Source organism: Anopheles nili, chromosome 2 (genome assembly GCF_943737925.1).
Source record: "Anopheles nili chromosome 2, idAnoNiliSN_F5_01, whole genome shotgun sequence".
Taxonomy (NCBI): domain Eukaryota; kingdom Metazoa; phylum Arthropoda; class Insecta; order Diptera; family Culicidae; genus Anopheles; species Anopheles nili.
The window spans coordinates 26,255,895-26,282,145 of record NC_071291.1 but is presented as its reverse complement, the minus strand read 5'-3'; the positions used below and the strand labels follow the sequence as shown (position 1 = coordinate 26,282,145).

Below are 26,251 nucleotides of genomic sequence, written 5' to 3'. Positions count from 1 at the left end.
AATGATGCGCTTTTGGTACTTTTGATACTCGTCCCAATGTAACACGTAACGCAAGAAGACACTATACGGGGGGCACACATTTGAATTTATTTAAAACCCAATTTTCTACAACCACACTAGAAGCGGAGAAAATATTTCAAACTCGTGCTATTCAAGCAAAGGCCGCAAACATTCATCGTGAACAGGTGTTAAATTGGTCAAAATACGCCTGAGTGGGCTTGTTCTGGTAGATCACCTTATCGAGATGGTCCAGTTTGCGTTGTTGCTCGAGTGAGAGCAAATGGTTTTCTTGGCGTATTTGTTCGGCAAGGGAATGACGCCTGCGGTTAAGTTCACGCTCCTTAGCAGTCGCCATGCGGTCGAAACCGTTGGCCAACTGGTCCCAGGACTCTTTCGTGTTGGCCTCACTCTGCCGCTTGCGCTTCAGTTCCTCAAGCTGCAACTGCTGCGTTCGACGTATCTGCTCGATCTCCTCCGGGGACATACCCTTGTACTGGGCTGTGATAACACGATTCGGTCCAAAGCTACTCTTCGCTGCATCCGGATTTTCCGTCAAAACGTCGCTGGTCAGGTTGTTGTAGATTTCAGCAAGATTATCCTCCTGTTCCTCGCGTTCCCGGCGCATCCGCTGTTTCTCCTGTTCGCTCATCAGTCTGCGATTAAACTCATTGACCGCTTCGTGGATTTTCTCTCTCGCGTAGCGCTCCTGGGAGGCAAGCTGGTGGAGTCGATTTTCCCGAGAAATCAACGTGTCCTCGAGGAACTTCTCGGCCGCACGGCGATCGATTTCGGCCTGGCGTTTCTCTCTGATCTGCTGTTCCAGCCAGGAGCGTTGTTGCTCAGTTTGTACCTTTCGCCGGTGCCGCTCGGCGAGATCTTCTCCATCGAACTTTTGCGCCCCGGAAACGCTCAACCGCGGATCATCATCGCCAATGCGTGCCGGTAGAGATTTCCTCAAACCTTGCGGATCGAAAAGGTCAAAATCGCGAGATTGCTCCGGTTTTTGATGGGAAGCGCGAAAGCGATTCAGCTCATTCTCCAACCGTATCCGTTCCTGCCGTTGTTCGTACTGTTTTAACTGTACCACCTGTTCCTGCCGGTGAATTTCCTCGGCAAGTTTGCGTTGTTTTTCCGCTTCGGCCTGTTCAGCTTCGTGCTTTTCTTGCACCTGGTACCCCAGAGCATCGACGTCAACCTGGAATGAAGTAAAGGTAGATGAAGAAAAAGCGTTTACCACTCGATTGTTTTATTTTGTTTGTTTGTTTGCTAATTGTTCACCCCAATAACACGCCGTCTTGCATTGAATATGCGTGCTTTGCGTGCTTCTTCGAACCGTCGTCTCCGCTCGATGGCCAGAGCTTCCTTTTGGTCTTGGTGGTTGATAAAAAGCGAGTTTAGCATGTTTTTTTCTTGGCGCCACACGAAAGAAATAAAAGGAGCGTTGTTCCGACTGGACGGACGACTGGATGCAAAACTACCAGCTCGTGATAGTTGTACGGTTAAACAACCTAGACGCGCTTCTCCATGGTAACCGGCTTCATCGATCAATGCAAAAGAATGTGTCTCCGCATAATATAATGCTGGTTTTTATGCCATCGTACAATGCGCGATGTATGTTGGAAATTATTTATCTCATTAAAAAACCTAGATCTGTAGTGTCGGAAAAGTAAGTAAAATTCGTAAAAAATGTTGAAAATACACCCGTTACTAGTAACCTTTAAAATATTTCTTTTTATTCAATGGAACAAGACAATACTAATATCATAGAGCACCAATCGTGGATGAAACACGTTTAGGGTACAAATAGCATCACATATCGTTTCGTTAATCTTTGCAAGCAATTTTCGAACCCTGCACGTATGTTTATTCTACGGTCGGCAACAGGGCTTTATCGCGCAAATTTATGATTGAATTAGCGATAACACGTGCCGAGCTGCGCAGATATCCTCCGCTTAACAGCATCACCAGTGGAATGGATCGTTCAATCGCCGACCGAAAAACTATCTCGTCCCGCTCGATCACACCCTCGGGCGTGATGTCCAGCAGCCCCAATGGGTCACCCTTCAGGACGTCGGTGCCAGCATTGTAGATGATGAAGTTCGGCTCAAACTCTGTCAACGACTGGTGCAGACATCTTAAAAGAAAATGAGTATACATCAGTGTTCCATCATTTTTATCCCCCTTCCGATTGCTTCCTACTGCTTCAGTTTCCTAATGTACTCCGCGTCTTCCGTGTGCGGTTTGAGTTCGACCGCCCGACGGATGGCAAGCTTGGCCGAATGATCGTGGGGATAAATGCGATAATTGTACATGTCCATAATGAAAACGCCCCCATCGTCCATGAGATCGCGTTCGTATCCGTTGCCCTGGTGCGCGTCCAGATCCACAATAAGGATCCGTTCGATGCCACTGCCGCTAGCCTGCAGCATGCGCACCGTGAGCGTGATGTCAGCGTAAGGACAAAAGCCACCGCCTCGGTCGGCGCTGCAGTGATGGAACCCACCGCCCAGATTGATGGCCCATCCGAGACCGGAATGTAGGGCGGCCCGGGCCGCTAGGATCGATCCGGCCGTTTGGTAGCGCATGGGCCGGAGGTAGCTGCGCTGCACGAAGCAGTTTGGCACGAAGAGTAACGGAGGAATTTCCGCTATTTTGGCCACATTAAGGCTCCACTGAAAACATAGGAAGTGAATGAATTAAGGAAATCTTCCAGTGTTTCGTATGGTTTACCTTCAAGCTCGCTATGTAGCGCTTCGTGTGTACGTTTAGCAGCTCCTCGATGGTGATTTCATTCGGAGTGTAAATGTCACCATCGGCAGGAATCAATCCGTTCGCTTTCAGTAGTCGATAGATGTTGCCTCCTTTGGCCGCATCGAAGGGATGTAGCTTTTGTAGTCCGCAGAATCGCACACCGTACTCGCGTCGGTAGACTATCGGGATGCGTTCCCGGCTGATTGGCACCAGGTGTGGCTCTGCCGGCGTTTTTTCGGTGGATGATTCATCTTTCTTTTCCTCGACGGTGCCGTTGCTCATGAAGCATTCCGTACCGGTCGAACTACTTAATCGCAGGCACATGCTTTCATTACTCTGGGAGTCACGCAACTTTCGCTTCACTAACAGCTGATACGCAGATTCTCGAGGCCATCGATGAAATGTTCAAGGTCACTGCGATTGACAGTTGTTATTGTTTACATTATGCACACGAAAAAAAACAATAACTACAAAAAGAAGGTCATTGCACTCAAAGCAAAGTATAAACATTGGGAAAAATCGGAAAACGCATAGAAAATTGTACCATGATTTTTTTATTGTGCATGAACAGGTAAAACAGACAAAAAAAGATAATAAACAACCGTGCCGGTCAGTAGATGGGGAAGTTTGAATCGATCGTTTTCGTCCAAGCGTGGAGTCCACCGATCAGGTCACGAGGTGCTAGCATATTTCGTTGCTTGAACATTGGCTCGAGATGCCGCACGGCCAGCTGCGAGTCATTTCCTCGGCGACACACAACGTACACTGGCAACATCGTCTGTTCTACTTGCGCCAGGATCTCTTCCGTTCGTCTGTTGTTCAGGATATCCTCAATGGGAATATTGACTGGTGTACCAGGCAGTTGACACATCTCGAACTGGTTTTGGCCGCGAACGTCGATGAGCAGATGCGCCCGGCCGGTGGTCAACCATTCGTCGTGGTATTCGCGCACGGAAATCCGTTCACACGGGTCCAACAGTGCCAGGGCAGTGTCCTTGTCGGTCGCTTTCATCTGACAAAACTGTTCATAGTCGATCAGCTTAGTGAGCGTGGGAGCGTCGGAGCAAACTGCACAATTGGGCTTTTTTGGACGAAGTTTTAGATTTCGGAAAGCACTCTGCTTGCCATCGAACAGCAGCAACCGTCCGCTGAGGACACCCTCATTTGAGAGGATGATTTTAATCGTTTCCAGAGCCTGCAGCGCACCAATAACGCCCGTGATGGCTCCAAGAACACCGCCATCACCGCAATTGGTGACGGATTCCGGTGGCGGAGGCGTTGGGAAGAGACAGCGATAGCACGGACCTCCGCGATAGTTGTACACGGTCAACTGACCTTCCAGCTGCAGGGCGCTGCCCGAAACGAGTGGCTTTCGGAGCATTACGCACGCATCGTTCAGCAGGTACCGAGTGGCCACATTGTCCGTTGCATCGACCACAATATCGTATTGATCCAGAATGCCGAAAGCGTTGTCACTGGACAGTTGCGTGTAGTGGGTTTGAATTTCGATTTGTGAATTCAGCTGCTCTAGATAGGACTGTGCCGAGGTAACTTTGGTCAAGCCAACAGTGGCTTCCGTGTGCAGCAGCTGTCGATGAAGATTCGTAAGTTCCACTTCATCGTAATCTAGCACTCCGATACGTCCGATTCCAGCCCCAGCTAGATACAGCGCAGCGGGACATCCAAGGCCACCGGCACCAACCACCAACACCGAGGCCTTTTTTAGTTTCAGCTGCCCTTGAACGCCAATCTCCGAGAGTATAATCTGCCGACTGTATCTAGCGATTTCATCGTTATTCAACTTGGTGATACAATTCTGCAAAAGAAACGATCAAATTAGCACATATTACTAGCAGATAGTAATATTCATGGGTCCTGGCTGCTTTGCATGGCTGGATTTGCCTCGAAAAGCGATTACACTTTCCACTATCAAGGTCAGCCTGACCAGTCCAAAGATACGATTCCCCGTGACTGCGGGTGTCGCAATTCTTGACTAAGTGTTATTTTGCAACCGCCGACGTCACGCCACGGCCGGCCATAAAGCTAACCGACGGAGATTCGCACTTACACACTCGTACAGCCGGTCCCACGAGAACAACGGGGCCACACCAGCTATAGCTTTTCACGTATACAGAGCGGTGTATACAGCTCGCAGCATACAGAGCGGTGTAACGCAACACACGATACTTACTTTCTGAAAATGCTTTTTCAAGGCCTTCAGTTGCTGAACCTTCTCTTGCAGCTGCTTTCGCAATGTGCGTATGTCATTCTCCAGCACTTCGATCTCGCCTTCACCGTCCATTTCGCCCATCCTATGTTGATGGGATCTTCGTTAAACAAGACAAACACGTTAATACAGATAAACGATATAAGTTTTTCCAATTGTGCAATTTTTGAAATGCAATGGTAAACGGCTAGTACTTACTAGCAGCCAGTAGAAAGTAAATGCAATGTACCTGTACGTCACCCCTTCTGTTTAGATATGCAGTGTTTCAGGATGTAGATTTTGTACCGCTATAGATTCACACGCATTCTTATCTGTTCTTGCACTTTTGTGTTTTCACTAATTTTGAACTAAATTAACTTTTCAGCTTCTTCAGAGTTTCGTGTTCTAGCGCTTAAAAATCATCCATATGTTGACAACCATATGGTAAACAGACCTCTTTTGACATCCAACTTTTGAACCGTGGAATGTGTGTATACTGTAGGGTTTATAACCCACAAAAACATTTTTTTTCGCAGTCTATATTCAGGAAGAAGCTTGCGCATTTGGTAGTTAAAATTGAAACCATCCGATCGACAGGATCATAAAATTTCGTTTAAAAATTAACTTTTATTGTAATGTTTTTTCAAATTTCTCTTAGCCATTTGAAGCGTTTTTCAGTTGACGGCAAACGTCAAAACAAGCCGGGTCGGATGCGTGTTGTTTGTGATTATTCAATATTTCCAATAATCGTTTTCGTCGCTGAAAATAATCAAACAGATTTCCCGGAATGCTTTCGCTGACAAATATCGGTTTTGTGCGATGGTCGGTGACACCGCTGATCGTTGCAGGTTCCCGGCTTCTACACACGACCTCGCTGGATTTAGCAGCCCGAAAGGGTACCCGTGAAAAGGCACGCAAGGCAAAGGTGAAGAAAGTCGTAGAAAAGGTAGAATTTATCCGGCACGATTTGCGCAAGAAGGGAAAGTATGTCTGATACTCTTTGATTGCAAAAAGAAACACCCATACCAGAGGGCTTCTGTTGTATGCATTTTAGATTAAACCTTGTCGTAGCGAACAAGCACATCGACGACAGCTGGAAGCAAGACCCGAAGGATGATTGCTGGGTGAGCAGATACTACAAATGGCGCGTGTACTCGGTCGAAGAAGCAATTCACTGCCACCGGGAAACGCACCATCCGACGGTGTACAATCTGCCGAATTCTCCCTTGTTCGCCCACGTGGAGCTTAACATGCAGGCGGAAAAGGTGACACGATTCGTGGACAACTTTCAGCGCATGGTTGCGATACCGCACCGATTCGATCATGGCGAGAATAGAAACATCATCGTGTTTGCCAAAGGACAGGAGCCACTGAAAGAGGCCACCGATGCAGGTGCGACCCTCGTGGGAGGCGTGGAACTGATAAAAGAAATTCAAAACGGTGATCTGCAGCTAGCCGAATACCCGTTCGTGTTGGCCCATCCTAACATACTGCCCGAGCTGGTGGTAATCCGTGGTTTGCTAAAAAAGAACAGATTCCCTAATCCGCGCTCCGGCACACTTGGGGTGAATTTGGCGGAAATGATCGAAAAGTACGCACATGGCATTAACTACAGTGCTACGAAGGATGAACAGCAGAAGGACTTCGGTTCCATCGTCGCCTGTATCGGCATGGTAAGCGACAAACAAATTTACACACGCGAGAGATAATACACGCGGTTTTCCTATAAATTCATTTCTTTGCAGCTACCAATGGATGCTAAGCACCTGGAAAGTAACCTCGTCTCGTTGCTGCAGGACGTGAACTCAATGCGACCAAAGCGTGAAGGGAAATTCGTTACGCGCGTCCTGCTCAAATGTCCTCCGTCTGGCGAGAACCTCAAAATTGACCCCTTCGTGTACATCCCGGCGGAGGGTGTGTTCAGCAAAAAGTCAGCCAAATCCGAATCCAACGCCGAGGAAGATGACACGGAAGAACACGAAGAACCCAAAGCCGCTGTGGCCGGAGGTGCGTCATGAGCGACGATGACCATGCCACGCACGCCCATTCAACGCAGCGCACTCTGTACACCGTAGGAATAGAATAAAAATGGAAATTTTCCACACTCACACGCTCGCCTCTCACCCATGTGTGGCAATTTTCATTCGCACAGCGGGGATGGGCGGCAATGAGCTCCATCGTTAGGACGATGTGCATCTGTGTTTGGCACGTCGTTCGTTCGCACGATCTTTCTTCGTCGGTGTTGGGGTTTTCCACCGACGGCGGCGCTGCCAGCATGGCTACGGCGCTCGTACAGTCGATCGGGAACGTTTGCGATGTAAAGAACGGTTGCGTCCTTCGAGCAAGTGGAAAGCTGGCTTTTCTGTTTCGACGCGATAGTACCCTGCTGAATTACGGATTATTACAAATTACACCCGCTTTTAGCGCCCTCGAGCCCCACATTCCACCCGGTATAGTTCCTCGTTCTCCTCGTCGCCTACGCCTGAACCTCTCCGCGGCAATCGGTGATCGTCTCGTGCCCGCCGGCGCAACTGGCGAGAGTGGTTTTGTTCGGTGTACGGCGCGTGCGCGGTCACATTTCATGCTGCGCGGTCAACCGTCGACCGTTGCTGTTGGCGCTGTTCGGATTAAACGCTCGGGCAATATACACCGAGGTTTTATCCTCCACAAGTTCGACCTCAGTTTTCGCCGTTTCGATTCCGTCCCGTTCGATTCGTCCGCCCGAATGAAGCAGACACCCGGTCGGGCGCGCGATGTGTTCCGTGGTGCGAACCGGTGCCGTTGCTCCGTCCAGCACAACCGTCCGGACGTGCGGCGTGCGTAGATTCGATCCGCGTGTAGGTGGGCGAGATTTCGTCCATCCGACGTGTACCTGTGCAAACGTCGCTATCAAATAGCATTCAGCCAAGCACCCCCGGAAAAGCTGGTGCGTAAATCGCTCGTAACGTTGAAGTTTTAGGGGTGCGATCTTTCAACCGTGCGGGAGCATTGGAAAGAAAAAACAAATGCTCTTAGACCTTGCCGCTGGGCGAGTGGGTTGGTTCTCCCGCAAAACGCCGATCAGCCGTTTGTGTGTGTGTGTGTGTTTGCCGTCGACTGAAGCTGTCTGCGAGTCGACGATCGGTGTGTGTGTCCGCAGATCGTCTATGGCAACAAACGAGCCGCTCGCAATCAAGTGGTCCCGTGTGCAGGCGCGTTTCCTTTGGCGCGAGGCAGCCCCTAGGGCCTTGAGGATTAGGGAGACAGTTTGGCGATGTGATCGCACCCTGGGCACGTGTTTCTCGGTGTACGTGTGCGTGCGTGCAGTGTGCGATCGTGCCGTGGTGACAGTCGCCGTTACATTGACGCCAGGGGGTGTAAAAGAAAATTGTCCACCGACAAACATCGGCTTACATCACTGCGGCAGAAGGCCTTTAGAACAGGGGGAAAGGGAGGACGGGGGGAGGTGATCGGTAAAAGATCAAGCATGTTTGTGATCGTCGTGAGCTAAAATGAGCTCCCGTGGCCGTGTGATTGGTCGTCCATGCCGGAAAAGCGACCACATCTGCCAGGTTGACGTCGGTGACATGCATTTCGAAAAGGTCATGGAGAAGCCTGGTGGTTTTTGATCGTTCGCCAGCTCGGTTTGCCGGGGCTCGCAACACCCATGTTGCATGTTTCGGGTGAGTGTAGCGGATGTGCAGGGCTTAATTGGACTGTTTACACGGGTACCCGTATCCGTACCCGTAGACTGGGGAAGTTTCCCTGTGCCCGATCGCTTCCAGCTCACGAGTGATTAGTGTTCAAAGCGTCTAATTTACGATCGCATACCTTACCGTGACGGGTAGTTGACATTCTACGCGACATGCATAGCATCTCCTCTACATGCGATCCGAGAAGCGAAGGAACGTCGAGAGTTGCGTGATAATAGGGCGCCATTTAAGAAGTCGCTTCGGGGTTGCATTAGTTCCGCTTTGCGCTTGAATTTTCCACGATTAACACGTGCGTTTGGTCCACAGCGTACCAGCTGCTGGCAGACAACAGGAACCTCATAATTCACCCGATCGCCGAAGACTTCACGACTCGATAATGATTCGTTTTATGCGCCCCATGTGCAGACTAACGGTGATGGTCTACGGATGTAACCACTCCATGTTAAAACCTCACGGAGGGTTCCTGTTTGGTCGTCGTTCTCGTGCAACAGGGTGATGACTCACTTGCGAAAGGAAGTGCGATCTTAAGGCCGGATGGTGGGTTTTGAAAAAAAAGGGGCACAAAATTTGCTGATTCATAGTCACGCGTGGTTTCGAATGCTGTTCGTTTCGCTTTTGCTGGGTGTCAAAAACGGGGTTGAAGAAATTCCAATGCGCATTCTCCAGTTCCGGCGGGTTAGGGATGCATTCCTCTCTGTGTTACGAACGAGTTGAGGTGTTTTGTGCGACATTCATGCGTTTTTCCAACGTGCACCGGCTTACAAAACCTATAAGGACACTTCTTTATTTTCGCTTAGTGCAGACACACCGTCATCTGTGAGTGGGACAGCAGAGTACAGTGAGTGTAATATGTCCTCGACGAATGCACCGACCGTGATCACCGAAACTTTAAGACCCACAACGATCGTGCAGTTCGTTCCATTAGCTTGTGAGTGAGTGAAGAGAACGAGAGAGAGAGAGAGAGAGAGAGAGAGAGAGAGAAAGAGAGCGAGATAGAGAAAAAGAAGAGAGTGGGTTTCCGCGGTGCTGACCGCGGTGTTCCGGATCAAATCGACGTCCCCTCCCCCCTATGGAGCGGAAAGAGGAGAAAGAAAAGGAAAAGGTGAAAGCACATCGCAAACGTTCCGGCGAGCATCCGCCACACTCGACGAGGCGGGAAACGCTACCAACGCCACCACCGGATCCAACTCCGTCCCAGCCGACGCTCGAAACGTCACCGGGAGATGGCAGCTACACGGAAACGGACCCATTTAAGCGTCTGTTCACGTACCGGGAGCGTGAGGCACAGTTCCTGCGGTTGCTCTGTGACAGTGAGTCAGCACCGGGTGTCCGGAACGCGGGTCCTAGTGGTGCCGTCGGTGACACAGCGAAGGATGCAACCGGCTCTGACGGATCGCCAGGATTCGAGTCGGCGAACGAGTTCCTGATGCTGTTGAATCGTGCCGGTCCGTCGGTGGCCGCCGCTTTGTCGACGAAGGATGCCATCGATCAGTTGGATCGGCTGCACGGGCTGGTCGGGCAGTTTCTTACACTGCAGGAGCAGAATATGCGCATGCACTGGCAGCTGAAGAATGTGGAGACGCTGCGAAAGCTGAAGCTGATGCAAATGGCGGTACGTGTTGCCGCGAGGGTTTCCGCGTAAGAATGGTTCCGCTTATGTGTGTGCTTTGTCGTAGATTGCGAAGGATCCGGAGTCGTTCATTGCGGGTAGTACCGGTGGGATGCCTGAGGACACCTCCGACAATGACCTGCTGGATAACGAGATCGAACAGAACCTGGCACTGCTCGAGACGATCCTGGCAGCCGGGAACAGTGCCAGCAGTAAGCGCAGCAGCTCGAAAAGGTACGCAGCGCATGTTGGTTCATCGTTGATGGTGCCTTCATCGGTTCTTTGGGGTTTTTGCGAATTGTAGGGAACGCAGCAAATCGGTGATCAACGACGAGATCGGGAACTTCCAGCTACATCGGAAGGAAAGCGGTGGTCGCAGCTACACACTGCGTCGTCAAAGCGCGATCTCCGACTTTAAGCCCAAGGTGTCTAAATGGACAAAGGTCAAAGCGGCCTTTAAATGGGAGAAAACCAGTGCACTGCCAGCGAATGAGATCAAGAGTTCGGAGGCGATGATGATACCGGTGAACAATGAGGTGGCCAGGTGAGAAGCCGCAGGTGATCTACCTGATGGAGGATCCAGTGACTGTAAAACGTCCTTTATTCACAGGTATCTTCGAGTACCATCGATACCGTGCGTTGGCAGCTCTGGTGATTCGGTATTCAGCTCATCGTCTGGTATCGTCGTCAGCGGTGGATCAGCACCGGGTACTCCGGGCGAGAACAGCCTGGCCAGTTCGGCGGAGAACCTCACCGATATGAACGAGGACACGGCTGGCCCGTCGGGGTCTGGCCGAGAACGAAGTAAGCACTATAAAATGGCATTTTTGTTATTTCTTCCGCATCGCTCGCTGGTTACTCCAACTCTTACGGGATCTTGCGACGTCAATCGGTCGCTCTACCGAAGAGTCCTTGAAGGTTTTGCTTGCTTACATTTGCTGGCACTGGGTGTGGCCTCTGAGCGTTTGACGGGAGCCAACTTTGCAAACAATCGTCCGGCCGGAACGCCGTCGCGCCACTGGAGCATATTTTTAGCGCACGCAACTACTTTCGCACGTAATAACGATCGGCGCGGGAATGAGGGAAAATGAGTTTTCCGCTGCCATCCTGCCGAAATGTGGGGGGGGGGGCCTTTTTTTTGTTGTTGTTGCTCTCGCCAAATCGTGACTCCCCGCGGCTAAACGTAGACACGAATGTTTGTTTTGATGTTAGCGAAGGGTTTCGATTGCACTTGTGGAGCTATTTTCGGAGCAAATCCTGCTATTTTGAGCTATTGCTGGTACTTTCCGGCCGGGCTGGGCGATATTTGGCACTCCGGCCCGCGATACCGGTGATCGAAGCGTGTTTGAAGGCAAACAATTCATTATACGATCCCGGGTGTTCGGTTGACGTAATGGAGAATGGTTGATCCTTTTCATGACAGCATTTTAGTTCGGCGAATATCATACTTCCGGATTCTTTCTCTTTTCTAAAGTGTCATTTGCAAAGATCTACTTAGCAGCTCGCATGAAGCTAATGATCAGGACATACTTGACATCTCCGCTTTCTTGACAGCCGTTTGTTGCTGTCCATTGACAGTCCTTAGATCCTTGCACTATAGTGACAAAACGTGCGCTATTGTTTCTACGCTTTCGCGTCAAAGAAGTGCCGCGCTAACCTAAAAATTTTGCTAGCGTTAAGCACGTTCCACGGAAATAGGAAGTCCTGGAGTACGATTGGGCAACGACTGGATACAACTCTCGAAGAGCAGCGCGTTTTGGAGGGATTTAAACAAGCAATTTCAGCTGGGTAAGTGGCTCCGGCACTTTCGATGTACTCGAACCACTCGACATAGACGCTGGAGAACCCCATTTGGATCGTAAGCTATGGATCCTCTTCTAGTATTTCTCACTGCTTGTTCCCTCACTTTCTCTCTCGGTCTCTCGTCCACTGAATCGATTCCCCAGCAAGCACCAAGCGCGGAAAGTTCCCGCCCCGTTCGAACCGGTTTGTTTAGAGTACCGCTGAAAGGATGATGGTTACTAATGTGCCCCTGTGCCGTTGCTACCTGGCGCCATACGATGTACACCCGGTCGTCCGGATCGATCCCCAAACGTCCGCCCATCCGGTCCGCGGTCAAAGATTTGCGTCAAAAAGTGGAAAATCATGAGGCACCATAAAGCTGGCGGCGCAATTTGGAAGCCGTGTGTTCCCGTTTTCAAGTGCGCCTCCTGCCGTTACGTGCGATGGAGGCGAAGATCCGATGGACGTTTTGCGTGGGCCAGGAATCCGGTTTAGGGGCGCTAGTTGAGCGCTCCGGCGATGCACCGACGAGTGGCGTTTTTGGGTGCGGTCTGCTAAAGATCTGCACTTTTGCCCCAGCGTCACGGTCCTTTATTCTTCAATCCTTGCGAGCAGGCGTCCTCCCCCCACCGTGAGATGTGGGTTATGTCTGGCGTGTTTTTGGGGTGCAGAACCAGCGGCACCGAAATACCGGCATCGAATGGAGCGTGGCAGGAATTTGGGGGTTATTTTTAAAACTCGCTTCTCCCGCTCGCTCGCTAGCTAGCGCTACCTAGCCCACACCTGTGTGGAGCAACCGGTGGTGGTGGCGGTCCAAATTGGGAAAATCGAGGGTACGCTTTGCTGACGGTTGGGACGCGATGGGATGCGCAGCTAAAGGGCGCAATCGCGCAAAGTGAACCAGTGTCGTTGCACTGGCACGCATCGGTTGCCGAACACCAGCTGGCTGGCAGCCGTCGGGCTCTGTAGGGCGTTTGGGGCCTGATTAGCCCTCCAATTGAGCCCCCCCATGAGGCGGTGCACAGTGTTGCCAGCCACGAAGCTGCACCAACGGCATTGACCGCGCCCGATTTGTCTCCCCAACAAAACCTACCCGAGAACACCAAGACGCGTTTGGTGGGAAGTGGTTTAAAAATAATCCCCCGCTTCAGAACCACAGGAACGCAACCGGACGGACTTGCGTACACGCGTGGAAAAGAGCGTGCATTGCGTGCCATCCGGCAAAGGGTTCCGGGTTCATGTGCGTGGCCCGTTTTGACGCAAAACCCTTGGAACTGCTGGGGTGGGTTTTGGTTTCCGTGTGAAAGCGGTGGGGGGAAGGGGAAGGAACCGGTGGAACGGGTGTTGAGGCGTCTTGCGCTTACGCGTTGCCACCAGGCGTGAAGCTATGCTATGACATAATCGCGCTATTTTTACACATGCTGCCGCCAATTCGCCACACCGCCAGCAGATTCTCAGTGCGGGTTTGGGAAAACGATCTCGGGGGCGCGCGCACGTGAGAGAGAGAGAGAGAACGAGAACGGGACGGAGCGATAAAGAAAACGCACGTTTACTAGCAACCCTCGTGACCGCTACCCGCGGACCGGAGATTTTCCTAACTCTCCCCGCACAGGGAGTTTTCTCCTTCAAGCGTTTTCGCTGCATCCCCGTGTTGGGATGAACTGCATCATCCTCTCTCTCTCTCTCTGGCGCTTTTGGGGGTGGTGGTGATGTCGAAGGGTAGTGAACAGGTGATTTTACTTTCAATTGACACACCCGACAGCGCATCATTAACGGAAACTGGGTCAAACCGTGTTGCGCGCAGAACCACAGATAGGTGCGCGTTTCGGTTGCGATGGTGTGCGTGTTTTTGGACATTTCACCTGCGTCCTGGTGGTTTCCTGCGTTTCCTGGGCTAGCGCGAGGACGTGCCCTGATCGGGGGTTTTGTAGGCGCATCGCACAATAATCAAAGCTTAAAATAATCGCCCCCCTCCCCCCGCGTATCGCATGATCCGTTTCATCGAGTTCGCTGGTTCTGGTTTGCATCAGCTAGCACCTTTTTCCTGCTCGCTCCGACAAGGGGGCCCTGGAGTACGGTTCGCGACCACTTTGGGATTGTTTATCAGATGCCCGGTGAGTGGGGTGGGAAAATAAAGCAAAAAACACCCATACACACACACACCCCAAACAGCTAGTGAAATGGCGAACAATGGCGGCGGCTGGACCCATTAGCCTAGGGGCGTCTCTTTGAACGGGCGCACCGTGGCAAAAAGGCAGTCGATAAAGGCGGATCCTTGTGGCAACCACCCGGTTCGGTTATTATTTACGATCCGGATCTTCGACCGGGACCGTATGGTTTCCGTGCGATCGCGCAACCCGAATTCGCCGGCGCATTCGGTAACACCGCGGTATCGATGAAAAGGCGGGCTTCCGGTGGAAAAAGAACTTGCCGTTGGGGGTGGAAAACGGTGCGCAGATTCCGTGACGGGGACCAGCTGTATCAGCGTGCCGGGAGGAAGGTCCCTGAAGGACACCGGGGCGATCGGAATCGCGGATGAATTTCGGTGTTGGACAATGGCCGTTAGGGTGGCGCTTTTCACGCGGGATTACGCAATCGAGTACCGCGGTTTCGGGCGTATGGCGCGACCAGACATTCCAGCTCACACGCTGGCCGCCTATTTACAGCCGGTCTCACTTCCTGGCACTGGGCGGACTGGGAAGCCGTCTCGGCTGTTGGGCGTGTGTGAAAAATCCACCATTCGGTCGGAATTCGACTACGGCGGTGAGTGGAACAAACCCACTTGGGTGAGGGTGCGTTTAGGTGGGTGGGTGGTGGAGAATTGGAAAGGGAAAAAACGAAGGAAAAACAACACACACTCGGTCCCAGGCGGCGGGCAGAAATGGCGATAGATAATGATCATTTTTCCACCCCTTGGCGTTTGAGGCGTTTCGTTTTGCGTGTGTGTGTGTGTATATGTGTGTAAGGGGCTGGGGAATTGGGGCGGGCCAGTACTTTCTCGCCCCCGGGAGTACAGCTCGTAAATCAAAACGCGGAATGGGCCAGGAAAGAAATATTTTCGCCCGCCACTGCTCGTTTTGGGGGCGAGCGGGCCATAAATAATGGCCGGCAGGTCCTTTTTTCCCCCTGCGCACGGAGGCAAATGGGGGAAAATCGCAAAAAGTGCAGGCCAGCGGGCGTCCCTGGAGGTACGATGGACGGGGCTTAAGCACGCCCCAAACATGGCCGCAACGGTGTGCAATGTGTGCGATTTTCCGACCGCACCGGTGAGTGTACTTTTGTGGTCGGGTTTTTCCAAGCGTGTCCTTGAAAGCGTGCTTGCTGAGAGCATTGTGAGATGCGCTCGAGATCAGAATGCTACCGGGCGCATCCTGGCGAACGCTGATAAAGTCCGTGATAAAGCAGAACCCGCTGGGGAGCCAATCGGATTCGCCAAATCTCGTCAGACAGCGAGTCAGCGAGCCGTCGTGCGGCATTGATGTTTATTTATTTTCCACACCACGCAAGTTCCTCTATCACGCGCGCGGCGCAGTTTTTCGCGCGAAAAGCGGTGGGATGGGGGCGCGATTTTCCACCCACCTCCTATGGGTGTTTGTTTTGTTGGACACACGATCGTGATGGCGTGTTTGTCACCGCCCGCAGTTTTGTGCAGTGTGGGGGATTAGTGGATGAATTTGCAGCCCTTCTTCCTGAGAGTTGGGGGTGAACCCGAAAGGATGCAAACGAGGCCAGGAAGTAGGTTTACGAAATGCGAGAGTTTGGTTAGTTCTCTCCGATTGTGATGGAAAAATGGAAAAAATGCCCCTCGACGTTGTTCATAACTGGCTCTGTTCTTTAACGAAACGTTTATTCGTTTGAAACGTTTGCGAACAAATCACATTATTCACGCTGCCCACTTTTAATGCACCCAGCTCGATCCACAGTGCACACAGCGATCGTTACACAACCCCCCTCGCAAAGATTCCAAACCGGTTGCAACTCATCCGCGCTCGCGATAAATACGAGCGGCAAATAATTAGTTTAATTGTTGCATCGCTTCACCGCAGCGCCAGTGTTGGTTTGTTTGCTTTGGCTCCAGGGCAAACGGTCCCTTCGATGGTTCGCGGCCGGGACGCGTGCTCAAGCGAAACCAAGCCTTTGCCAAATGCAAGCCGATCAATAAATAAATCGCCATTAATCGCACGCTGAAAGGCCTCGCGCGTTTGATCGATGAACGTTTGATGGCCCGCTGCGTTTGGGCCATTAGGGCGCATTAGTGGGACGCTTGTGCCTTTTCTGCATCACCCCGCCATCGTTCATCCTTTGGCACGGAAGGGTGGTTCAGATGCACCCGCATACCCCGGCCCGATCGGTTTCGTTGGCGTTCCGCTCGCGTGTCAAAGGTCGGGCCCGCGTGATGACGCGCTTGCTGCTCTAGATGTCATGTAAAAATAGTGCCTCCGTTCGGTTCACGCCTTCATGCCATCGCGGATCGGTGTAAAATGTAAGCAGATGCTGAACGAACGGAACCCAACGGTGTTTTGGGCGGGTTTCGCTGATGACATTGCTCCGGAAGCAAAGTACAATTGTCCTCAAATTTGAGCTCAAATATTTTGAATAACATTTCCTTAATTTTGGCAAACCTTTGTGGCTTAATTCTGGAACATCGTCGCTGCTTGAATCCCGCCAAAAGAGCGTTGGATCATTCTGGGACCCATCAGTGATTGTTTCAAGATAAACTTCAAACAAAACCATTTCACTAAAAGTGAAAGATCGTGCCTCGATCGCTCCACCGAGACACGATCCTCTCAGCACAAACCATTGAATGAAACCGACTCATTTTCCGACTCCCAAAATGTGCGTAAACTGACCGATGGCACGTGGCTCTCGAACACGCCCGCATCGAAACGCAGTGGAGCTTTTAGCTGAGTGTGGTCGAAATTTCGAAACCGCATCTCGCCTCGGTACGATCACGATCAAAGCGCACGACCGGTGGCGGTGGAATTCGCGTAAATCGTAAACGTGTTTCCGACCGCCCCGGGAAGGGTGGGAAAATAAATATGACGCCTGCCCGAGCGAACCGAGTTCAAACGCGAGGGCCCACCCTCGCCGGATTCCCGGCAGCTAAGTGTACCCTGGGCGCACAGGGCGCGAGATTTTTAACGATTTCCCGCAGGCGGGAAAACGCACCCAACGCAGGGATGCCGCTTTTCCTTTATTTTAGAAATGTTTCAAACCCACCACTGGCCACTCTCCGGATAACGCCCTGGTTTTTTTTCACCCCCAAAAGCTGATAGCGCTGAACTAGCAACGATTCGACAAAAAAAAACGCAACCCGCCATTCGGAACTCCGGTGGAAAAACCGTTGCCTTCCGGACGGGTTGCAACAAAACCATTCCACAAAGCACTAAACACCAACCCGGAGGTGATGGTGTGCGTGGTGCGGAAAACGGGGAATGAAAAATCATGTTGCAAAACCGAACCGCGACGAAAACGATCATTTAATCGCACTAAAAAAGCACACAACCACACGCGCGCGCGGGTAAACAGTTTAAGCGCAAAGTAAACAAGTCGTAAACTCGGGAATCCAAACGCGTCGGCGCGCAGGACGCGGCATATGGTAGGATATCCGGGGGGGGGGGGGGAGGCAGGTAGGGGGGGAGGTAGTGGATCCTGGCGGATGGCGGATGGCGGATTTCGAAAGTGAAAACATATGGTGACGCCGATCGGGTGGACCTTCTGCGACCAGGGTTTTGGAGACTACGCGCTTCTTTGAATCTCGGCGTATTTCTGCTTCAGGTCCTGTATTTTTTTCCGGCTTCTTTCGGGTTTTCCGCTTCTCTGCCTAATACGGTTGCTCTGGAACCGCACCGCACCGCGCGTGCAGTGGGTGTGTGGAATCGGCGAGAAAAAGACACGTCGATCTCGCTAAATATAGCCCCACCCGGCACATGCTCGCGTTCGCCTGAGGTCTGCCTGCTGAGCTGCTTCTGTTGGTTCGAGACAGCACGGCCACGGCTTGCGAACGTCGATCGTTTGGTCACCGTCAATTTGCTTAATTGTTTACTGGACGCAATGTCGTGGATCTTCTTCCCGGGGCTCGGGTGGGTTTGGTTGGAGTCACGTGGAGTCACGCGGTTTTGGTGTCACGCTGTCTCCGGATCTTTTTTTTTGCTATTCACAGATGCTAAGCGGGACTCGGTGAAGAGTACGGAGGAGGACGCCCGACGGTCCAGGTCGCTCGATGGTGAGGCTATTCTTGAGCCGCTACGGCAACTGGATAAGGTGAGTTAAAGGAGGTTTGTGTCAGTGTACTTGGACAGAAGTACAGTATGAGAAGTCGTCATACAAAACGTATGATGTTGAGTTCCTGTGGTTCTGCTGGTCTTATTCAGAAGCAAGAAGACCAAAAGCCTTATCAGTTGAGTCTGGCTCTGCAAGGTAGAACCGAGGAAAATCCACCGATCGACATTTTGTATGACAGATCCTTCTTCTGTACCGGTTCAATGTCCGACGTCTACATAACCCCAACCGACACACACGATCACACGAATGCATCTCATCTAACATTTTGCATTATCCTCCTACCCATTGCAGAACAAAAACAAATCCGCCTGGAGCAAAGTGAAAGGCATCGTGAAGAACTCCCGTGGGTCGCTAAAATCGAACGAATCGCGCCGAAACGTGAAACCCTCCAACAGTGTCGGGTGTAGCCGAGAGGCGAGTCCTTGCGAGTCGATGGACGCTTGCGAGCTTCAGCGGGATCGATCGGATTCGTTCTCCTCGAGTCAAGCTTCACCCGGCCACCGGTCATCAGCGATGACGCCTACCTTTTTGTTACTTCCGGCTGGCGGATTGGCTACCGGAACCGGTGATAATAGCGCACCGAGTGGACCGAACTCGCCGTGTGGATCCATTCCGGGCACGCAGGGCACCTTCTCGAGTGGGGATGACACCGAGTCCTGGAAACCGAGTGGCACGAGTCCTGCAGGACCGAGCAGGGGTTCTCGCAAAGGCAAACACATACCTGATATCGCATCCGTACCTGAAGGCGTCCCGGTGGAGGCGACCAACAGCGGCACCAGCAGCAGTATTAGTAAGCTAAGAAAATCACCCCCCAAACCGTTGAGTCTGGGACGGCAGGAGGACACGCCGGGTGAACCTCCGGATGGGGCAGCCCTTTCGTTGTCCTCCTCCCCTGGACCGAGACACTCACCCAAGCGCAAAAGTTACGCGGGTTTGGCGAGCCTCGATCCGGATGGATCACTTCCGGCGAGTCCTTCCGGGAAGCAGTTTCACTTTTTCGCCCCCACCGATCGGGTGGTGGAACTGGCCGAACCGGATTACTCGAGCGGGGACGTGTCGGATCCGAACACACCGAAACGGCGACCTTCGCCCAAACACCGGACGTTGCAGCGCCAGCGCGAGGAAATCGAACGGCGGTACCAGGAACTGCAGCAGAAGTTGCAGCGTGAGTTCGACGCGAAGCAGCACGAGTGGGAGCGGATGAGACCGGCGGCGCTTTTGCTGAACAGCAGCCCCCGTAAGTATCCGCTCGATGGTGGGACCGCTTGGAGCAGGCTCTCTACACATTTGTAGCGATCGGGTATATTCTTCTAAGCCTTGCTTCTAGTGAGCCAGCTGCTGCTGAAGGAGGACGGTTCCGGTGGGCATGGGTCGAGTTTGAAACCCCAACCGGCCCCGATCGTGGAGGACAATTTGACGCCAGATTTCAAGAAGAAGTTGAACGAATGGCGCACAAAGGTACAGGACTTTTGGAGCGACTTTCATGAGACGTGGTCTGAGATTTTGTTCGTTTTTTTTGTCGCTTGCAGCACCAACCAGGCACCTCGAAGGAGCTGGTCGACACGAAGAAGAAACCGACCACCGATTGGCAGCTGTGGAAGACGGGACAGATCAAGCTGGAAGGACAGGGCTTGAAGCAGTTGCCGGATGCGAAGGACCTACCGGAGGAGTTCCAGAAAAAGCTCTGTAAGTGACAGGAACTCGTTATGTCTGTGGATACTAGGTCTAATTCTGGTCACCATGGTCTATCTAATTGGTCTATCGATTTCAGCTGAATGGAAACAGATGAAGGCGGCCAACAAGGTGCCACCGTACACGACACAATCCTCCCAGGGTGGTTCCAGTGAGGGAGGCTGTCCAATGAAACGCCAACAATCGAAAGCATCCGGTGGTGCGGTGAAGAAGTCCAAAACGTCCGACGAGCTGGAGAAAGATCGCCAACAGCAACCGAAGGCCGAAGCTGGCCTATCGAAGCTGAAGGCACTTGTGAGCACCTCAGAAGCGCCCAAAAAGGAGCTGGTCGTGCAGACAACCAAAGGCTTCATCAAGTTCGAGGGTATTTCGCGCAAGTTCACCCGCAAGCTGTTCGAGTGGGAAAAGGCGAAAGGTATCGGTCCGGAGGCGTCCACAATTGCGCTGCTTCATCCGGGTTACGCTCCGGTGGTGGTTGAGACGACGCACGGTGTTGTGCTGGAGAACAAGCGTAGGTGTTTCGGTGATCCTGCAGGATGCTGAGGAAGTTTTTTGCTAAGTGTGTTTGGTGTTTCCTTGCAGGTGAAAAGTCTCCAGCATTGGCGCGTTCGCTCTCGATGGATAGTATCGCGCCGATTCCTTCCGCTTCGTCGATATCTCATCAACCATCGAGTCTGTCGCTAAATGATGCCGATGAGCTGAAGGACGTCGACAAGGATAGCGGCTCGAACCGGCGCGTGTCGTCAAACCCCGAGCTGGAGCTGGTGGCTGACCGGGAGGAACCGGGAGCGGTCCTAGTAGAGGTCGAGGATGAGGTGTTGGAGGTTGCAGACCCATTGCTACTGCCAGAGGAAGAACGCACACGGTCGGTCTCACTGGGTGCGAACCAGAAAGCCAAAGAGTAGGTGTTACAAACCAGGATCCTTTCTGCGTTATAGCACACACGATCATTCACACCTTTTCTATTTTGCCACCCCTAACAGGCCTGGATATTCGTCGAGACCGTCCAGCAACAGCAGCACCATCCTCAAGGACTCCACGAAGCTGCTGATACGATTGAGCGAGCAGGACTCGGTAGATCGGGACGAAGTGCGCCGGTTGAAGATCGTCCTGCGGGCACTCATCGCCACACTGCCCGAGTTCGTGGAGACCGGTTCGCGGAATAGTATTGCATTTTTCGCCTACATGAAGGACCTCGCGTTGGATGTGTTGCGGTACCTGCACCGGTTCGAGGATGGTTCGCTTAAGGACGCCGGCGAAGTGCTGAGCAACGTGCAAACCATCAACGGTTCGGTGGCCGAACTGAAGAAGTCACTCCACTCGTACATGAAGTACGCCACCAGCAACGCAAACGGACGCAACAAGGACGAAGAGATACCACAGATCAGTATTACACCAGCCGTGGGTGCGCAGGCAACAACCTCGATACAGCGGACAGATGATTCCTTCCGCAGTATGGCCACGATCAACGTTACACCGACGTTCGTGTGTAACGCGGTTCGCGTCAACACCGTGGAGTTGGTGCAACCCAGACCGGTACATCGGTTACCGCTTAGCTCGGAACCGGAACCCGTTCCGGTGGAAGCATCTGTGCGTGTTCCATCCACTGGCGCGGACCTAAGCAAGGACTCACCGGAAAAGGATGCGCGCGAAAAGCTACAGCGCAATCTGAGCAATGGCAGCCGACGGAAGGCACGCATCAAGCGGATGGGATCGAGACAAAGCAGCAAGACGGAGAGTGATAGCGATGACAACCCGCAGAACTACGCGCTGGATGTGCCGCGAAAGGCGAAGCGTAAAACGAGCCGTGCGAAAAAGCCATCCACAGGTTCCATGGAGAAGCTGGTAGGAATCGTACCTGGTGAGAAGGTCGCCGAGGATGTTGTGTACGTGTTGAAGATCAAACCGGGTCAGAAGATCGAGCAGTTGGAACGCCCACAGAACGCATCGCTCGGTGTAACGCAGGCTGGCGAGTCGGAGGATGTGCTGATATCACCTCAGGAAACCTGCGTGGAGTTGTTGGAAGCCACACACCCGATCGGGGTCTGTCAAAGTGTTGGTAGCTGCTCGGCTAACGTGTTGATAAAAACGAAGCGTAAAATCTTTACCACGGTTGAAAGTGACGGGTTGGTTGTGGGTGGTTCCGGAAGCCAACCGGTGGCCATCAGCCAGGAGCTCGAATCGGGATCAGGTGCATCGGATCGGAATGACGCATTGGACGCGACCGTGAGTGTTGTGGTGGCTCCAAGTCAGGAACCAAAAGTCGTCACGAATCTGCCACCATTGCCACAGTCACCGAGCATGCAGCGCCGGATGGATCCTTCGAGGGCGCCCATTAAGGAGCTTTCGCCCAACATCCGGTTGATGATAGCGAAGTACAATCAGCGGCTTACCACGGAAAAGAGTGGTGCTTCACCGCACAGCTCGGGATCGTGTTCACCCGTCGCCTGGCGATCACCTGTGCTCGATCGGCGCGTGAGGAAGCAGACGGAAAAGTACCAGGAGACGATACAGCTCTCGAAATCGGCCAGTGCCGGGAGTTTGCGCAAATCCTTAAAGCAGTTGGAAGAGGACAAAGAACGGGAGGTTGTGCGGGGTCGGGGAGCGAACAATGGTGCCGGAGCAGAGGATGGTGAAACTCGTGATCGAACGCGAGTGATCAAGTCGTTCAGTACGAGCAAGATAGAGGGCGCTAGTAAGGAGGCGTTGGATCGATCCGGACTCGAGAACTCACGCAAGGATCCATCGCCTGAGCTCGGTACGTTCCTGGCGTGTGATAGTCTTCGCCGGCGTGACACGCTATCACGGTTGGAGAGTCGAAGAGCTGCTATAGAACAAGAGCAGCAGGTCGTGATGGAGCAGAAGTTATCCAACGCGTCCTCAGCTACCGGTCAAGCGACGTCCAACGCGACAGGTACGATCAAGAAAGAGCGACTGTACAAAAAACGAACCGAATCCCCAATCGCAACCGGTTCCGGCACGTCGACAGGTAGCATGAAGAAGGTGTCCAACCGGGGCGAAAAGTACACCCGGTGTCGATCCGTCCCGAACGAGGAGTGCGTCCAGGAGGTGTTGATCTCGTCCAAAGCCCTCAAACCTCCAAGTCCACGGTTGATCGCACGCCGAAGACTTAATCTCGACCAACAACGGATTGAGTTGTCGCGGTCAGCTCCAACAACTCCCCAGGAGGAGAATCGCAGTATTCTGGTGCCACTCAGCCAGCGAGCGCTCAAACTCAAGAGGGCTAAAGAGGAGTTCCTGCGAACGCCTGTCGGTGATCGATCGGTACTACAGGATGTGTCATCACGAACGGAACCTGCGGATCAGCAGGCTTGGAGTAATCGAGTCAGTCAGATCAGTGTCACTAGCACGGCATCCTCAAGCGTGGTAGAGGGCGAATTAACGCTGCTGATGAAGAGTGCTAGCGCAGGTGTTATTGGCGTGCGATCACCAGTCGACCCCGATGGATCGCTAGTATTGCGACGGGACGAATCCGGATCATCGTGTGTCGAAGGCGATGTGATAGGAACAACCTCACGCCATAGCCTCAGTACGACCAGTGCAACCGGGTTTGGTGGTGCAGGTGGTTCAATTGCAGCTAGCAGCAGTGGAGGCCGTTTCGGTGGTCTTTCGAATCTCGCGTCGAAGCTGCGCAAGGTGAAGCTACGGCGCAGTAGTAAGGATCTCAGCAAGATGCACGCCATTTCGACGCTCTGCCGCCAGAGCCTGATGGTGGATATTAGTGGCGAAGCGACGGCCAAGATGGGCAGTGCGCAGAGTTTGGGTTCCGGCCGTCGTCGCCGAGGCGAACCGGGTGATGGTGATGGTCGTGACAGCGAAAGTGAACCGTTGAAGAAGTCCGGTAGCGTGCAGGCGATCTGCAACCGGTTCCGGCGCAGTGGCGAACGCAACGAGGAGTTGAAGAAAAGCCGCAGTCTGGGCTTTCTCGAGCCGGATCGGAAGGGTTCGGGTTGAATGGGCGGGTAGGCTAGTGAACATACTAGTTATAGCTTATCGCTTTAGCAAGAAACTACTGCCCTGTTGGGCAGACCGTAGTTGGGTGTACACTTATCACAAGGCGCAGCTGTAGACAGCCACGTGGTGTATGTAAATTATTTCCCGATTAGCCCGCGTTGTTAGTATCCTGGTATCGGTTTTCGATCGGCCCTGGACGGGCTGTGAAGATGTCCAAGAGATATGTTCTGTTCCGCGCCCCGTATGTTCTGAACTTGCTGTTTCTATTGATGTTCCGTCTCTTCCGTGGTTTTTTTTCGTTCTACTGTCCACGTTTCCGCTCGTCCGTAGGACGCGGCATTGATGTTTTTCTTCGAATGAAAACGAAATAAATGAAATGAAATGATAAATTTTTGCAGAGGTTAAATTGAACGTTGTCGAGGTGGGTGCATCAATTACCAACCATTCAACACCATTTAGTGCTTTGGAATCCGAAAGGTAGAACTTCTTCATCATCCCCATCAGCTTTGATTTTGACTGATCGTTCTTAAAAAAAAATAAACTACCCTCTAAACCCGTAAGCCCTCGGGAAGTAAATGCTGTAAATCATACAACACACATGACCTAACCAAGATACAGATCGCAACCTCATTAGATAGCGCTAATGTGCAGTACGGGAAGGCCTCCAACCGCGAAGGAAATTCCAAATACCGTACAATTGATGGTGTACACATGATAATGCGATGGCAGACGGGCCGTTTCGCGGTCGGGCACCGTTTGGCGCAGATACGTACACTTATGACTGTATTACCAAACATCTTCCGGCAGTGTGTCAACGGGGCCAGTGCTTATCGACAGGTGGTGACAGGACAAACAGTGGGTCGCATTCTCACCGTCTCGTAAGAGCTCTGGGAACGTTTTTCCAACCTACCGACCCAGTCAGATCAAACGGGCCCAATTGTATGTGCTCCAAATACATGTGCGCTCTACAGCAGGCGGTTCATTTCACAATCGGTGGATACACAAATAGTAGTGCAAAAATATGACATTTGTAAGCTCAAAGGTTGAAATTGAGACCCCCAAAATGTTTACCCCTGCGAAAGAACTGTAATCCAATTTGTTTATCTATCTCACGAGCCTCGTCCTTACCACGCTGGCGTGTTAGATTAACCTTAGGGCTTGGGGGTACATTGATTTAGGCTTAGCTATCTTATCGGGCCGGGTGTAAAATTGATCCACTCATAAAACCTTCTCGAGGTACGACGTTTCGGGAACATTTGTGGCTTACGAAACAATTCCCGCCTGATGAACGGGGGTTGATAAATTTTGCACCAGAATGTAACAAATACATTTTGTTCCAATGCGACCATCGAAGGGAGTGTATCCTTTTCGAGAGCCAGCGGTTCTAAGTATGCTAAGTATGAACTAAACCCCTCAGCATAGGTCACCATTTCGGTGATTCGGCCGTTAAACTCCACCGAATGCTCGCCACCAGCGTGTCAAGAACGCGCGACTTGGAGATGAATAAAAAAAGAGCTTCACTTTTATCTTATCAATTGATGCCTCAGGTACCGCGGGCGCTGTTTATTTAAGGTGCACCGTGGAACACGTCGTCGTCGCGGAAAAGGGCGTCGTGGTGGAGACGCGACCCTTCGGCGAGAGTAACCGGCTGCGCAATACGAAGGGGAACGGAACTCGTAGCTGACCGCGGGGACAGCGCTGGCTGAAAATGGTAGCGCTCGTGTGTATCAATCATTTTGTACGGCGATAACGAAATTCCATTTTTATACTTTTCTTTTTTTTCTGTTGTTGTCCTCGGCGAAGTCAGTACGTACGAGTATGGTTGGTGGATTTTCTTACCGGATGCATGGTCGAATTTTTGTTCGAATGAAATGGTTTAATTTCGCCATTTTGCCGATTATACGAGTTTGCGTACGGTGAAGCAGTAGTAGGCTGTGAGATTGGAACCCTCCACGAATGTAGTCCGTTTGTTGCCAGGATGTGTGGTTGCTAGGTTTGACGCACGTTTTGGAGGAGCGTGAATCAACTTCGCTGCTGGATGACTATTCCCGCACATGAAGCAATCGTCTGCTTCTTTTTTTTCTATTGCTAGAACTCGAGAATGGAATAAAATGCTTTACACGTCTGAGCGTGTAATTTTCATCATGTTTTACCAGACAATGTCCATGTTCGGACGTGATTAGCAAAGCGCAATGTAACAGTATATCGGAAAACAAACTATTTTCATAAGCTAAATTGGACGACTAGTTTGTATTGAGG

General features: G+C 52.0%; 5 protein-coding genes across 5 annotated transcripts; 2 read left to right on the top strand and 3 right to left on the bottom strand.

Annotated features, from left to right (window-relative positions):
* Positions 1-172: 172 nt before the first annotated feature.
* Positions 173-1,401, bottom strand: LOC128721070 (RIB43A-like with coiled-coils protein 2). Its single transcript, XM_053814781.1, has 2 exons — positions 1,279-1,401; positions 173-1,195 (listed from the first exon to the last, which is right to left on the bottom strand). The coding sequence occupies exons 1-2, from the start codon at positions 1,399-1,401 to the stop codon at positions 173-175; spliced, it is 1,146 nt and encodes a 381-aa protein (XP_053670756.1).
* Positions 1,402-1,845: 444 nt separating this feature from the next.
* On the bottom strand, positions 1,846-3,075 carry LOC128730653 (histone deacetylase 11). Its single transcript, XM_053823727.1, has 3 exons — positions 2,731-3,075; positions 2,200-2,672; positions 1,846-2,134 (listed from the first exon to the last, which is right to left on the bottom strand). Exons 1-3 carry the CDS (start codon positions 3,073-3,075, stop codon positions 1,864-1,866), a joined length of 1,089 nt encoding a protein of 362 aa, XP_053679702.1. The 3' UTR covers positions 1,846-1,863.
* Positions 3,076-3,297: 222 nt separating this feature from the next.
* LOC128730651 (adenylyltransferase and sulfurtransferase MOCS3) lies at positions 3,298-5,213 on the bottom strand. Its single transcript, XM_053823726.1, has 3 exons — positions 5,208-5,213; positions 4,943-5,078; positions 3,298-4,567 (listed from the first exon to the last, which is right to left on the bottom strand). Exons 2-3 carry the CDS (start codon positions 5,060-5,062, stop codon positions 3,362-3,364), a joined length of 1,326 nt encoding a protein of 441 aa, XP_053679701.1. The 5' UTR covers positions 5,063-5,078; positions 5,208-5,213; the 3' UTR covers positions 3,298-3,361.
* A 531-nt stretch (positions 5,214-5,744) lies between these two features.
* Positions 5,745-7,052, top strand: LOC128731969 (39S ribosomal protein L1, mitochondrial). Its single transcript, XM_053825128.1, has 3 exons — positions 5,745-5,941; positions 6,012-6,630; positions 6,703-7,052. The coding sequence occupies exons 1-3, from the start codon at positions 5,745-5,747 to the stop codon at positions 6,973-6,975; spliced, it is 1,089 nt and encodes a 362-aa protein (XP_053681103.1). The 3' UTR covers positions 6,976-7,052.
* Positions 7,053-7,269: 217 nt separating this feature from the next.
* Positions 7,270-24,368, top strand: LOC128722154 (uncharacterized). The gene is made up of 12 exons (XM_053815992.1): positions 7,270-7,407; positions 9,447-10,261; positions 10,326-10,492; positions 10,563-10,802; positions 10,869-11,062; positions 18,204-18,304; positions 18,617-19,562; positions 19,641-19,783; positions 19,855-20,011; positions 20,097-20,528; positions 20,600-20,918; positions 21,001-24,368. Exons 2-12 carry the CDS (start codon positions 9,719-9,721, stop codon positions 23,990-23,992), a joined length of 6,234 nt encoding a protein of 2,077 aa, XP_053671967.1. The 5' UTR covers positions 7,270-7,407; positions 9,447-9,718; the 3' UTR covers positions 23,993-24,368.
* Positions 24,369-26,251: the final 1,883 nt, after the last annotated feature.